The sequence below is a fragment of the Schistocerca nitens genome, chromosome 4 (genome assembly GCF_023898315.1).
Source record: "Schistocerca nitens isolate TAMUIC-IGC-003100 chromosome 4, iqSchNite1.1, whole genome shotgun sequence".
Taxonomy (NCBI): domain Eukaryota; kingdom Metazoa; phylum Arthropoda; class Insecta; order Orthoptera; family Acrididae; genus Schistocerca; species Schistocerca nitens.
Window position 1 is genome coordinate 874,275,272 of NC_064617.1, and position 14,081 is coordinate 874,289,352.

At 43.1% G+C, this 14,081-nt stretch overlaps 1 protein-coding gene across 1 annotated transcript in view; it reads left to right on the forward strand.

Moving 5' to 3' along the window:
• The window catches only part of LOC126252734 (uncharacterized), a 152,277-nt gene extending 138,621 nt beyond the window's left edge, over positions 1 to 13,656 (forward strand). Inside the window, exons 5-6 of the mRNA XM_049953636.1 lie at positions 6,753 to 6,888; positions 13,060 to 13,656. Of these exons, the coding sequence (XP_049809593.1) occupies positions 6,753 to 6,888; positions 13,060 to 13,201 (278 nt within the window). The 3' untranslated portion in view covers positions 13,202 to 13,656. The remainder of the gene's footprint in view (positions 1 to 6,752; positions 6,889 to 13,059) is intronic.
• The last annotated feature ends 425 nt before the right edge of the window (positions 13,657 to 14,081 follow it).

Sequence of the window (14,081 nt, forward strand, 5' to 3'; positions counted from 1 at the left end):
CTCGAAAGAATCGAAGGAAGCAAGTACAGAGGACATGGACGTTGACATTCAGGAAGTTTCATCGGGCCAGGCTCCCGACGCATCGGCACGCAAACTCTTTATCGAGGTGTCGGTTCGGTCGCGCCGGTTACAACTGCAAGTAGATACGGGCGCGGCAGTTTCGTTGTTGAATGCACAAACTTATTCCGACCTTGGATCGCCCCCGTTGGCGCCAGTTTACCGGCGTCTACGCGGTTATGGTAAACAGTTCATTCCCCTACTGGGTCAATTCACTACCGATGTGACTTACAAATCAGTCACTCGGCCTATTACTTTTATTGTTGTCAGTGATGCGAGCTCCGCTAACCTTTTTGGCCTGGATGCCTTTCAAGCTTTCGGTTTTTCTATTGCTGACACCATACAGTTGGTCTCCGAAGACGTTCCCTATCACTCATTGGAATCTTTGATCTCAGACATTCCAGATATTTTTGAGGAGGGCCTGGGGCGTGTTTCCGATTTTGAAGCTCACTTAACGTTGAAGGCGTCGGCTCGCCCGCGTTTTCTACGCATGAGACAGATCCCCTTGGCTCTCCGCCCTCAGGTAAAGGAAGAGCTAGACCGGCTGACAGCCCTAGGGGTCGTTCTTCCCGTTTCTTCCAGTGAGTGGGCTTCGCCCCTCGTTATTGTCAAGAAGCCCTCGGGAAACTTACGTCTTTGTGGCGATTTCAAGGCCACCATTAATTCCCAATTGGTGGTGGACACCTATCCTTTGCCTCGTGCTGATGAATTGTTCTCCGCCATAGCGGGAGGCCAATATTTTTCGAAAATCGATCTTTCGGAGGCTTATCATCAGATACCACTTGATGAGGACTCCAAACGGCTGGCGGTCGTCAACACCCCGTTTGGCCTTTACCAATACCAGCGGTTGGCTTTTGGAATATCCAGTGCCCCGGCGATATTCCAGCGTTATCTTGAGCATGTCACATTGACCATCCCTCATTGTATTAATTACCTGGATGACATAATTGTCACAGGCCGCAGCACGAAGGAACACTTGCACAACCTTCGCACCCTCTTTCTCAAATTCAGGTCTGTTGGCTTGCGTTGCAACCTGCATAAGTCAACCTTCTTCCAACCGTCCATTGAGTATGTGGGCTACACCATATCTCCGCATGGCATCCAGCCACTAGGAAGTTTGGTCCAAGGTATCGTCAACCTTCCTCGGCCCACTTCGCTGAAAGAGTTACAAGCTTTTTTAGGCAAGATAGCCTATTACCACCGGTTCATTCCCAGGGCTTCCACTATAGCCCACCCCCTGTACTGCCTTCTGCACAAGGGTGTTCCTTTTGATTGGTCGCCTGCATGCGAGCGAGCGTTCACCTCGTTGAAGGGCCTCCTCACTTCAGCCCCTTGTTTGGCTACTTTTGATCCCCATAAGCCGTTGGTCCTGGCTACAGATGCTTCGCAGTATGGGGTGGGGGCGGTCCTGGCCCATCGCAACGCAGATGGTTCCGAGCAACCACTGGCGTTTGCGTCTAAAACGCTTAGTCCCACGCAGGCCCATTACTCCCAGGTGGAAAAAGAGGCTTTGGCCATTGTCTACGCTGTTACCAAGTTTCACCCTTTCTTGTATGGCACGAAGTTTCAGTTAATCACTGACCATAAGCCGTTAATATCGTTATTTGGCCCTGCTTCTCAGATTCCGGATAGGGCGGCCCACAGACTACAGCGCTGGGCCTTGTTCCTCTCTAAGTACCATTATGACATTCATTTTCGCCCTACAGGACAGCATGCCAACGCCGACGCTCTTTCCCGTCTTCCGGTGGGCCCGGATCCTACGTTCGATCGAGAGGAGATTATGTGTTTTCATTTGGATGTGGCGTCCCGCCAAGCAGTTGATGGCTTCCCGATCACTAGTTCTCGAGTCGCCAGGGAAACGGCGGCTGACCCGGTTCTCCGGCAAGTAGTTCGCCTCATTCAGCAGGGGTGGTCCTCCCGCCCTCCGGGCCGGGCCTCGGACCCTCTTCGTAATTATTTTCTTCTACGAGACCGCCTCTCGGTCTTGGAAGGAGTTCTCCTTCTGGCTACCGATGATACAGCTCCTCGCGTGGTTGTTCCTGCAGGTTTACGAAGGGAGGTCCTCACGTTATTACATGCGGGGCATTGGGGTGTTTCCTGTACTAAAACCTTGGCTCGCAGACATGTGTACTGGCCCGGTATTGACAGAGAAATTGAGCACTTAGTGGCCGCCTGTTCCCAGTGTGCGAGCCACAAGCATCTCCCAGGGCAGCGTTCTCTTCATGGCCGCCGGCAACCGAGGCGTGGGAACGTGTTCACATCGATTTTGCAGGCCCGTTTCTCAATGGCTTTTGGCTCATTGTCATTGATGCTTATTCCCGATTCCCATATGTGGTTCGCTGCTCCTCAACCACTTCAGAAGTTGCCATCCAGGCACTAGCAAAAATCTTTTCTGTGGAAGGTCTGCCAATCACCCTGGTCTCAGACAATGGACCGCAGTTTATTTCGCAGACCTTCCAGGATTTTTGTAGGCGCTTCGGTATTCGGCACGTTTGCTCTCCCCCCTTCCATCCACAATCGAATGGGGAAGCCGAGCGCATGGTGCGCACATTTAAGACGCAGATGAAAAAGTAGGTGCACGAATTTCCTGCAGAGGAAGCCTTGACGTTTTACTTGACGGCATACCGGACCACTCCAATGGGCAAACGCAGCCCCGCAGAGCTCCTCCATGGGCGTCAACCTAGGACTCTGCTGCACCTCCTCCGGCCTGGTCCTCGCCAGTCTTCACAAACCGGAGTACCTGGTTTTCCACTGGGTATGTCGGTCTGGGCCCGTGGGTTTGGTCGCAATCCACGTTGGATACCGGCGGTGGTCCTGCGCCGAAATGGCCGCCGGCTCTATACCTTGCAGGCGGGGGATCGGGTGGTACGTCGTCACCAAAATCAGCTACGTCCACGTTCGGGCACCCACCCTCCGACCTCTCGGACGCCGGCTTCCCCGTTGCCGGCACCTGTATTGGTTTCACAGGGGACGTTACCTCCTCTCCCCGCTGTGACTCTGCCGCACTGCGATGGTTCTCAGCCTTGGCAGCCTCCAGTAGCTCCAGCACCAGCATCGCCATCATTCGAGATGCCCCAGTGAGAGCCGGCCCCCCTAGCAGGCCCGGTTTCTCAGGGGGCTAGTTCACCTGTGGTCGTCCCTTCCCCTTCGTCCCCGCCACTGGGTCTTGCCCCTCCCAAGGTGGAACGGGATCCAGAGTTCGACGGCTTGTCACCCGTTCTGTCCCGAGCTCCGGTTGGGGGACGACGGGGGCCTCTTCGTGTGGGTCACTTCCAGCCGTATTCGAAGGTTCCGGCTCGAGGGTTGGCGGATCCCCTCGACTCCGGCCATCCAATGGATGTGGAGGTCATCGCTCCTGCCAAACGCTCCACCTTCCGACGCAGTGGATCACAGTGGCTTCACCCCCCGAAGGAGGAGGAGTGTAGTAGCCACCAGAAAGATCGCGGGAGGCGCACATTGGCACGGCGCGTCACGGGCGGTAGTTGCCGCAAGTAGAGTCCCGTCCACCAGAGGGCACGCGAGAATTCGGACGCGACCTCTGCCGGCGTAACAACAAGAACAACAACAACAACTCCGGCAGCATGGGCCGTGCCCAGTCAGTTAACATCGGGCATGCCTAGGACACAGTCCCGGTCTACGCTAAGTGAAGTGCGACGTAACGTGAACAGTGTTACTACACAATAACAAGTAACATTTATTAAAAGTATGTCACAAAATGGCATGTAGTTTCAGTACAATTTGATGCATGGCGCTTGATGTCCTAAACATAATACAATGGGATCTACATAAGTTTTGCTGTCTCTTAGCAGTCTGCAGTGTTGCCACAATAACTGATAGTAACATGCAGACACATTTGACAGACCAAATAATTCATAAATAGCGACTGCTAAGTTGGAAGGTAATCTTTGGAGTACTGTAATGAGCTGAATAATGGCTGGCTTATAATTGTGTGAGTGCCCACAGCATGTTGTGTTCTTGTGCCAGTCTGTGGAAAGATTTCCAGGATTGGTACACAACAGAATGAATTAATGTTTCACGCAAACTGCCCTCCTTAGCCAGGCAGCCAGCAGACCTCAGTTTGGAACTTGAAGAAATCATTGCTTTACACATGACTGCAAGTAGCAGCATATGCACAGTACACCACTACCGTGCTGCTCGTAACACACTTTTTATCTTGCTCAACTGTACAGTTGATTTTTAAAATAGAGTTGCACAATCAGTCCAAGTGACATGTGGAAATGGGTGAATGGGGTAGGAGGACTGGAGGGATGGGTGTTGTACAATGATGTACTTTTTAAATTATCATTGGTATTGTATAGTTAGATCATATTTGTTCAATATTCTGCTGTATTTTTACTCCAAAGGAAAGAATAATATAGGTTATCACACATTATGTTTTTAGTGTTTGATATTTAGCGTGTTCTGAGTAAATGTAGAATTATATCTGTTTCTCTCAGAAGTAGAAGACAGAATCATACTGACCTAATTGTGAAGCATACTGTTGGAAAATGAATTCTTATACATAATGTAGAACATTTGTACAAGTTGTACTTTCAAAATTCTCTTTCTACTTAGTATGCATTTACTATACATTTCTGTTCATTTTAGACAAAGGAAAAATCCAGGATGGAATGTAACAATATTATGAAAAGGGTAGTTGCCACTCACCATATAGCAGAGATGCTGAGTCACAGATAGGCACAACAAAGACTGTCAGAAAGTGAGCTGTTGGCTAACAAGGCAGTGTTCAATAGTGATAAGGCCATAGGCATTCCCAAAACCCAATGAATTACAAACCAACAACCTCCTTCCTAGTCACTATGACCAACTATATCCTCACCCACAATTTCTTCTCCTTTGAAGGCACTACCTGCAAAGAAATCCGAGGTACAGCTATGGGACCCGCATGGCGCCATCCTATGCCAACCTATTCAGGGGCCATCTAGAGGAATCCTTCTTAAGCACTCAGAATCCCAAACACCTCACCTAGTTCAGATTCACTGATGACATCTTCATGATCTGGATCGAGGATGAGGACAGCCTATCCACATTCCTCCAGAATCACACCTTCCCCCCCCCCCCCCCCCCCCCCATCCACCATTCACTTCACCTGGTCACACATAACCCAACAAGCCACCCTCCTAGATGTTGACCTCCACCTCCACCTCTGTCCCTATCAGACCTACCAGAAACCAGAAATACCTCCACTTTGACAACTCCTACACATTCCATAACAAGAAGTCCCTTCCATACAGCCTAGCCAACCATGGTTGTCATATCTGTAGAGACAAAGCAGTCTCTCTTGAAATATACTGAGGGTCTCACTGAGGCCTTCACAGATCATAATTACCCTCCAAACATTGTACAGGAACAGATCTTCCATGCCTTTCTTTCCAGTCACACAACACCTTCCGAAGTCCTACCATCCTGCCACAGAGGAGCAGTCCCCTTGTGACTTAGTACCACCCAGGACTGGAGCAACTGAATCACATTCTTCGCCAGAGTTTTGACTACCTCTCATTGTGTCCTGAAATGAGGAATATCTCATCCCTCCCACAGTGGCATTCTGCTGCCTACCAAACCTACACAATATCCATGTCCGTCCCTACACAGCTTCTGCTCTCCACCCCTTGCCTCATGACTCTAATCCATGTAACAGACCTAGATGCAAGACCTGTCCCATACAACCTCCCACCGCCACTTACTCCAGTTCGGTCACAAGCATCACCTATTTCATCAAAGGCAGGGCTACCTGTGAAACAAGTCATGTGATCTACAAGCTAAGCTGCAACCACTTTGCTGCATTCTACATGGACATGACAACCAACAAGCTGTCTATCTGCATGAATAGCCACCAACAAACTGGGGCCAAGAAACAGATGAACCACCCCATTGCTGAGCACACCATCCAACATGAAGTTCTTCATTTCAATGACTGCTTCACGGCCTATGCCATGTGGATCCTTTTCACCAGCACCAGCTTTTCAGCATTGCACAAGTGGTAACTCTCCCTGCAATATATCCTACGTTCTCGTAACACTCCTGGCCTGAACCATTGTTAGTCATTGTCTTTACCCATCTAGCCTCTTCCCTGTTCCAATTCTTCACAGCCCTCTATTCCACCAACACACCCTCATTCTTTTTACTTCTCTCCTTTCCCACAATCCTCCCCTCCCCCCTTCCCCTTCTGTACTCCATCTAACCTCCTGACTGCACCTAGCTGCCCTATCCTCTCTCCATCTCATCTTGGTATGCTCCTACAATTAGCATTTTACTGTCCTCCATCTCTACCCTGCTATCTCTTCCCCTCCCCCTCCCCACCCAAGCCTTCTCCTTATGCCCACCACCTAGCTGTCTCTTCCATCATGTGCTGCTGTTCACAGTCTGGCTTCAGCTACTAGAGATTGTGATCACATGTGTGAGTTGTGTTTGTGTGAGTCCGTGTGTTGCTTATTTTCAACAAAAGCCTTGTTGGCCGAAAGGTCACTTTCTGACAGTGCCTATCTGTGACTCAGCATCTCTGTTCATTTTAAGTGATAATGGTAGTTATTATAAAAATTGGAAAGAATTATCTGTCATTAAAAAAAAGAAATCTATTTATAAAATAGTGCATGGACCTCAACCACAGAGATTAGATTTAGAATTCTAGACACATGCTGTCTACAGCTCACTTGACTGTTACCTTCTATTTACAGCTGTTGCTGATCTTCTCATCTTGATTCTCTGGGGTGTTCAGTACGCAGTTACACTGGCAGACAATGTAGCATTTGCACAGGTCATTGCTGGCCAATATTTATCAGATGGGCATGCAGCACTTGGATATTCCTATTGGTCAGTATGAAGTCATCCATAGTAACTACTAGTATTGTAATTTACTTTAGTAAGCCCCAGCACCATCTCCTTAGCACCTGAACAATTCCTTGCAGCACAATGCAACATTGTTAAAACACATAGTTATTACTAATAAATTTATCACTGGGAAATATGGAAGGAAAGAAAAAAATCTGTTAAAATAAACATATGCTTTTAGTGGACATTGAATTAGAAAAGACATCGAAAGCAGTCAGCCATTAAAAATTATGAAGAGCTGATTTTAAAATTCTAATTCTTGGTTAGATTTTGTTGCTTTTATTTATTTTTAATATTTTGTTATTATTTTTAAATTTTATTTTAACACCCAGAAGAAAAAAAATTCTAAATCCAAAAGCTAAATACTTATTGTTACATATTACGTATCAGAATGGCAGAAAATGCTGCATGATGAACATATAAAGTGAAGCTTCAATCCCTGAAAAAACTGACAGGTGCAATATTTCTTAATGATTGTATGATTTTGCTGCACATGGAAGACTGAGGACTGAGACATATTCTTAGAGGAACCTAGAAAACAGAAATTACGTGAATGAAAGAATAAGTGTTGTGTGGATATGTGCTATCATTCCGTCATGACTGACAATGTGCTGAAAACCTATGTTGCGCAGCACTGAAAATTGAGGTTCAGATGTATGTGGAACACTCAACTTGCAGAATGGTTTGTAATTCTGCCAACATCACTGATTAAGGCTTATAGGAAACAGGCAAATACAAAAAATTATTTGATTTACATTTTATCAACTAAGGAAGTGCACCAAAATGAAACCACTCAAAAGAGCCTTCAGCTTATGAAAGACCGCACTTAGATTAAAACCTGAAGACAAGAGTGATGCAAATTGCACATTTTAATATTTGACTTCATATTTCTGGAAATGTCTTTGTACGTGAAATTGGCAGATGTCACACTCTTTAATTTCCTCATCAAATAATGGAGACATAATGGGCAGTGGAGTGAATGGCAGCTTACTGTGGCCCACCAAGTTAAACAACAGCAATAAGAAAAATTCTGTTTGCTTATGTTGCTCCATTTGCTATTGGTGAAATTCTTCTTGCTGCCCAAAGGAACTGGATGACTGGTGCCTCCACACTGAATGGAAAGTTCTTCTGAAATTCACTGTTCCAATGCCACGGCAGCAAAGTGGACACAAAATGAAGTGAGAAAATTCATCATCAGTTTGGGTTAGTCCAAATAACTCCATATACTATGCTCGATAACCAGACCGAGTAAGGTTGTCAGTGACACAATAACTACCAAGACTGTTAATGTGCCTATCATTACTGAGACCAAAGCTGGATGTCATCAGCAAATAAGCACCAACCACAATTCAGGCAGTACATAAATTAACAGATCCCTGGCCAGCAAGTGATGTGAGTGAGTAAAAGTTTGGAACACAATTAAGAATGGATGTGACATCATCATCATCATCATCATCATCAGTATTCTGCCCTATGGCATGTAGCATATAGCTCCCCATGCGCTCCTGTCATTTGCTACCCTCTTCATTTTCTGATAATTGTTTCCTATCCTCATACAAGCCACCACCTGGTATCTTTTGCATCCTCTTCTTCTTTTGCCATTCACTATTCCCTCCATAGCATCCATTAGTAATCAATCTCTTCTCATCCAGTGCCCTGATTACTTTTAAAATTTCTCTCTCTTCCCCCACTCTTCTCAGCTCCTCCTTATTTCTTACTTCGTCTACTCTTTCATCCTCTTCCAAACCCACATCTCAAATGTTTATATTCATCTTTCTTCCTCTTTCCCCAGTGTACATCTCTCAGCTCCATTTAATACCATGTTCCATATAATGAACTTAGCCAGTCTCTTCCTCAGGTCTCTGTCCATGGACTCACAGAGAAGCCTCCTCTTCTTATTAAGTGCCTTCTTGGCAATTGCTATCTGTTTTGTCACCTTCTAATTACTTCTCATGTTACCCGTAATTGGTTGGTTGATTTGGAGGAGAGAACCAAACAGCAAGGTCATCAGTCCCATCCATAATTATGCTTCCCAGATTTTGAAAGCAATAAATTGTTCTATTATCTTCCTATTCTAACTTTATAGCTCTTCTCACTTTTCTTGCACTTATCACCATACACCATATGTTTTGTCTTTTTCTTATTAATTCTCATTCCAAATTCCTCACAAGTCTTATTTAATTCTTTTAACATTCCAGTCATAGTTTCTTCACTCCCTGCCAATAACACCATATTATCTGCAAGTCAAATACATTCTGTCCTCCTACCACCAACCTGCACTCCTCTTTTGCATTTCATACATTTCTGAATAATATGCTCTAAATATATGTTAAACAGTATGGGGAAGACACAGCAGCCTTGCCTCACTCCTCTTCCAGTTGTGCTTTCCTCCATCATCTTGTTCACAATCTGTCTTCATATTTTCTGCTGTAGATATAGATTACTAATCAGCATTCTATCCCACAAGTCAACAGCTTTCTTTCTTAGAATATCCATTAATTTATTCCACTGTGCATTATTAAAGGCTTTCTCCAAGTCTATGACAACAGTATAACCTTCTCTTCCTCTTTCAGTGTACCTCACATCTAGAATTCTCAGCAGTCCATTTGCATCTCTTGTGCCTTTCCCTCTTCTAAATCCAAACTGTTCCTCTGCAATACTTTTTTTTCCAGTCTTCTGTGAGGTCTTCTATTTATCACCCAAAGTAGAGCTTTTGCTACATGAGAAATAAAACTTATGGTTCTAAAATCCTCAAATTTCTTCGCATTGCTTTTCTTCTCAGTTGGTGTCATTATTGCCAAAAGAAAGTCAATGACTATTCACCTTTTTCATATATCGCATTACATAAATGAGTCATTTTGCACCACTACTCCTAGGGCTCTTAAACAACTTGTCTGGTAATCCATCAATTCCACTTACTTTGTGATTCTTCATCTCTCTTAAAGCCATTTTTGCTTCTCCTTCCATGACTCAGCAACATTTGTCCTCTTCTATAACTCTCATCTCCTCTTCTAATACAATATTGTTTGGGTTTTGATCAGCCTCATGTAGGCACTCTACACATTCTTGCCACCTTCACAACACTTCCTTTGGTTTATTAACCACTGTACCATTACTTTTTTCTGTTCCCATACTTGCCCTGCTTTTCTTTGCTTCAAAGACTAGGCCAGCAGCTAATCTATACATCATTTTGTATTTTCTTTCTCTTCATTTCTCTATTTCTTTACATCTCTCTTTCATCTACATCTTCCTTACCTGTTCTGTTTTTCTCCTTTATTCATTATTCAGCATTCTGTACAGTATTTTCCCTTCCTCAGTCCTACTTCTTCCATTTCCTTCTTTCTTCTGTATTACCCATTCTTCCCTCATTCTTTCAAACTTCCTCACCCCTATAACTTATTCTGCAGATTCCTTAAGGTTTTGTCTCATCCTCTTCCATTTTTCATCCACACTCTCTTCATTTGGCCCTCTATCCCATTTTGACATAAATGTGTTTTCCAACTCGGCATCATTATCTTCCTCCTTTAGTCTTTCTATGTCAAATGCTATGCCATTCTTTATGCAGTTTTTGTACTTTTTGCAAATTATGACGTAATCATTTTGGTATCTGTTATCATTCAGCCTTGAGATCCATGTATATTTTCATCTTCTCTGATGTTCAAACAATGTGTTTCCAGTCATAAGACAATTTTCTCTGCAGAAATTAATGAACCTTTCACTCCTCTCATTCTTATTTCTAAATCCAAATCTTCCAAAGATTCCATCTTCTTTTCCCCCTGCTGCCACTACATTACAATCCCCCATTATGATGGTGCAGGCATTTCTTTTTCCTTTACCCATAATGTCTTCAATCTTTTTATAGTATTTCCCTACTTGTTCATCAGTGTGTTGAGTTGTTGGTACAGGGTGACAATTATTGAGCTACATGAAAAAAAGTGAATTATTTACAAATTACAGCATGCACACAGTTTATTTAACATGTAAATGCCGCTACAGATATTTGGATTTATATTATGATATGTTTGATATGCCCACCATCTCTCTCTCTCTCTCTCTCTCTCTCTCTCACACACACACACACACACACACACACACACACACACACACCCCAAAAGATTTTGTATTCTGACATACAAAAACATTTCATGCCCACACTGCGTGATTATATAATCGATACAATACAACAATATTAGATGTAATGGTTATTAAAGATTTAATGGAACACAAGCAAACATGGATAAGACTGGAAAGAAAATCAACTGTGCATAGCCTATTACAGGGAAGATCTTTAGGGCAATGAAGGAAAATCTGCATCTGAGAGAGAGAGAAAGAGAGAGAGAGAGAGGAGTGAGAGAGGATTGAAGCTCATTCATCCTATATGTCAGTCTTCAGCACTACAACTAGAGATAGGACATTCTTATTGCCAAGGGGACTTTCACTAACCTTAACTGAGTAACCACTTAAGCTGTCCAGTGATAGTGAGGTAGAACGAACTATCCTTTCTTCCAGAAGTGCTAGTTCTGCAAGTTTCGCAGGAGAGCTTCTGTGAAATATGGAAGGTACTGGCAGAAGTGAAGCTGTGAGGATGGGATGTGAGTTGTACTTAGGTAGCTCAGTTGGTAGAGCACTTGCCTGTGTAAGGCAAAGGTCCTGAGTTCAAGTCTCAGTCTGGCATACAGTTTTAATCTACCAGGAAGTTTCAAAGCAGGTGGAATTTGCCTAAGAGAAATCACAGTCAAAAGCAACTCAAATTTCCCTAATACATGTACACCTGGTGACCATCACATGACTGGAAACTTTGGCACATTAGGACCAGATTTCCTACACAATACAGTACACTTTGGAGACACTTTCTAGTGTAAAGAGAACCACTGATTATGCGTACTACTTCATAACATTACTGTTCTAAGCTGAGTTGTGCCTGGTGCCAAATATTGAACAAAACCTGGAGTTGAAGGTTGATGAAGGATACAAACTTTTAGGAGAAAATTCCATGAAACTTGGTGCATTGAGTAGGCTCAAGTGATCAGGAGCAAAAATGAAAACTTGGCAACATTGGGCAGTTTTGAAATGAGCCAGAGCTAGAGTGAAGATATTTTTAGACCTTCAGTATTCAAGAACCTTTGAGTGTCAGTAATAGACATAAACAGTATTTAGTAAGGTAATGGACCATTTTAGTGCACTTAAGGTGCACCAGACTGTCTTTATGTTACAGTATCTACTGAATGTGGAGAGTCCATCTATACCAGAATATTGCGGAGATTGGGAACAGTTCAGGGCATCATTTTAGGAAGTCCATTGTGTCCAACATTTTGCCCACAACACCGAAAATAGCTTTTCATTGTCCACCCAATCTTTGCGATGTCCTTGTCAGGCCCTATGCTCCTTCTGGACACATTTCCCTACCTATGGCTCCTACCCCTCTGACCATTCCCACCGGTAGACTTGCCCTGTGCGCCCTCCTACCACCATATGTACCACCCCTCTAACTGCCAAAACACAGGCTATCAAAGGGAGAGACACCTGTGAAACAACACGTGTCATTCACCAGCTGTTATGAAAACACTGTTTGGCCTTTTACATCGGTGTGACTACCACCGAATTATCAGTTAGGATGAATGAGATAGGCAGAGGCTGGGAGTCATAATACGCAATATCCTATTGCGGAGCATTCTTTGCAACATGACAGTCATGACCTCAGTTTCACCACATGTCATCTGGATTCTTCCCACAGACAAACATCTCTCAGAACACTACAGGTGGGAACTGGCATTATGACATGTCCTTGCTTCTCACTACCCACCTGGTTTTAATTTACATTAATTTCTTCCTGTATGGTAAGTCTCCCCTGACATGGGATTCTGGGCGACTTTTCTGAACTCTTCCCACTTTCTAAACCTCACTAGTCATCTTCCTTCACCCATCTTCCTTCCTCTTTATCCCTTCAGCCAAAAGAAGGAACAAATGGCTCTGAAAACTTGCAACTTCAAATATCTTTATGTGTGTGCTCTCCTGCTGCTGCTTAGTGAGTAGACTTTTTATCTATCCAGTTACATTATATTTTCAAAAATTGATTCTTTTCATATTTTTGTTATTCTAAATGAATCTGTTAATTTATCTAAGCATATTAAATTTCTTTAATTCAAATTTCAGGCTGGTGCTTGTGGCCATGTTCATAAACATTTCTAGCATAGCTGTGCTGGGCTTCCGAGAGTACTTGCTACGCATTGAGCCTCCACCTCCAACAATTAATCCAGATGATCAAAACACAGATGGTGCTATATTTCTGTACTAATATGTGCTGTGCAGAGTAGCACATAATATTTTCCAGGTGGAAATGAGAAATAATTTTTCATATTGTGAATGAGAATGGATGATATTTTTACTTTGCAAGTCTGGAAGCTAAAATATTTTCAGCTGCATATTGCAGTAGAAGTTATCTTCTATTTCATAAGTTAAAAGTGAGGTTTCTTGCAGTTGCAAATATTTCAGTATTAGATACTGCAGATCAGAATTTGCAATGACAATTTATTAACTAGTAAGCGGTGGTGCAAAGCTAAGTACAGCATGAGGACTGTTACCAATTTCTTCATATTAAAGAACACAATAAATAGTAAAGAAGGCTTGGAAGTGGACTGTGAAATGTTCGTATTTAAAGATATTTATATTTAAGAACATTATGTACATGTATTTTTAAAATGTTTTACTTGTAAATACATATAAACTTCAGAAAAATAGTCTTTAAACATAAATTTATAGCTGACCAACACAGTGTCTTCTTCAATAAAACAAATTATTTATTTATTTGTTTTTATTTTTTGTCCGTCATTCAAAAGAATCTCTCTTCTTACTTGACAGAATATTCCTTTTCGAATATCTCTTGCTTTATTTGGTGGTTACTGTAATATTTAAAAATCCCAATAGTAGCAGGGACCTTCAGCAGAGTACTGCACAGCACAAATAATGATAATGTAACACTCTCTCTGTATATACAAATAAAAAATGAATCTCTCTAGTTTCAATTCCTCACAGATTATTTTATTTGAGCTGATGACTGTGGCATGTATGTAATTTTCAGCACTATAAGTATTAATAAAGAAGCAATAAAATTTCATTAATTACTGCAGAAAACTGTAAAAAGAAAGTATATACTACTCAGAAAATATTTTTATGTA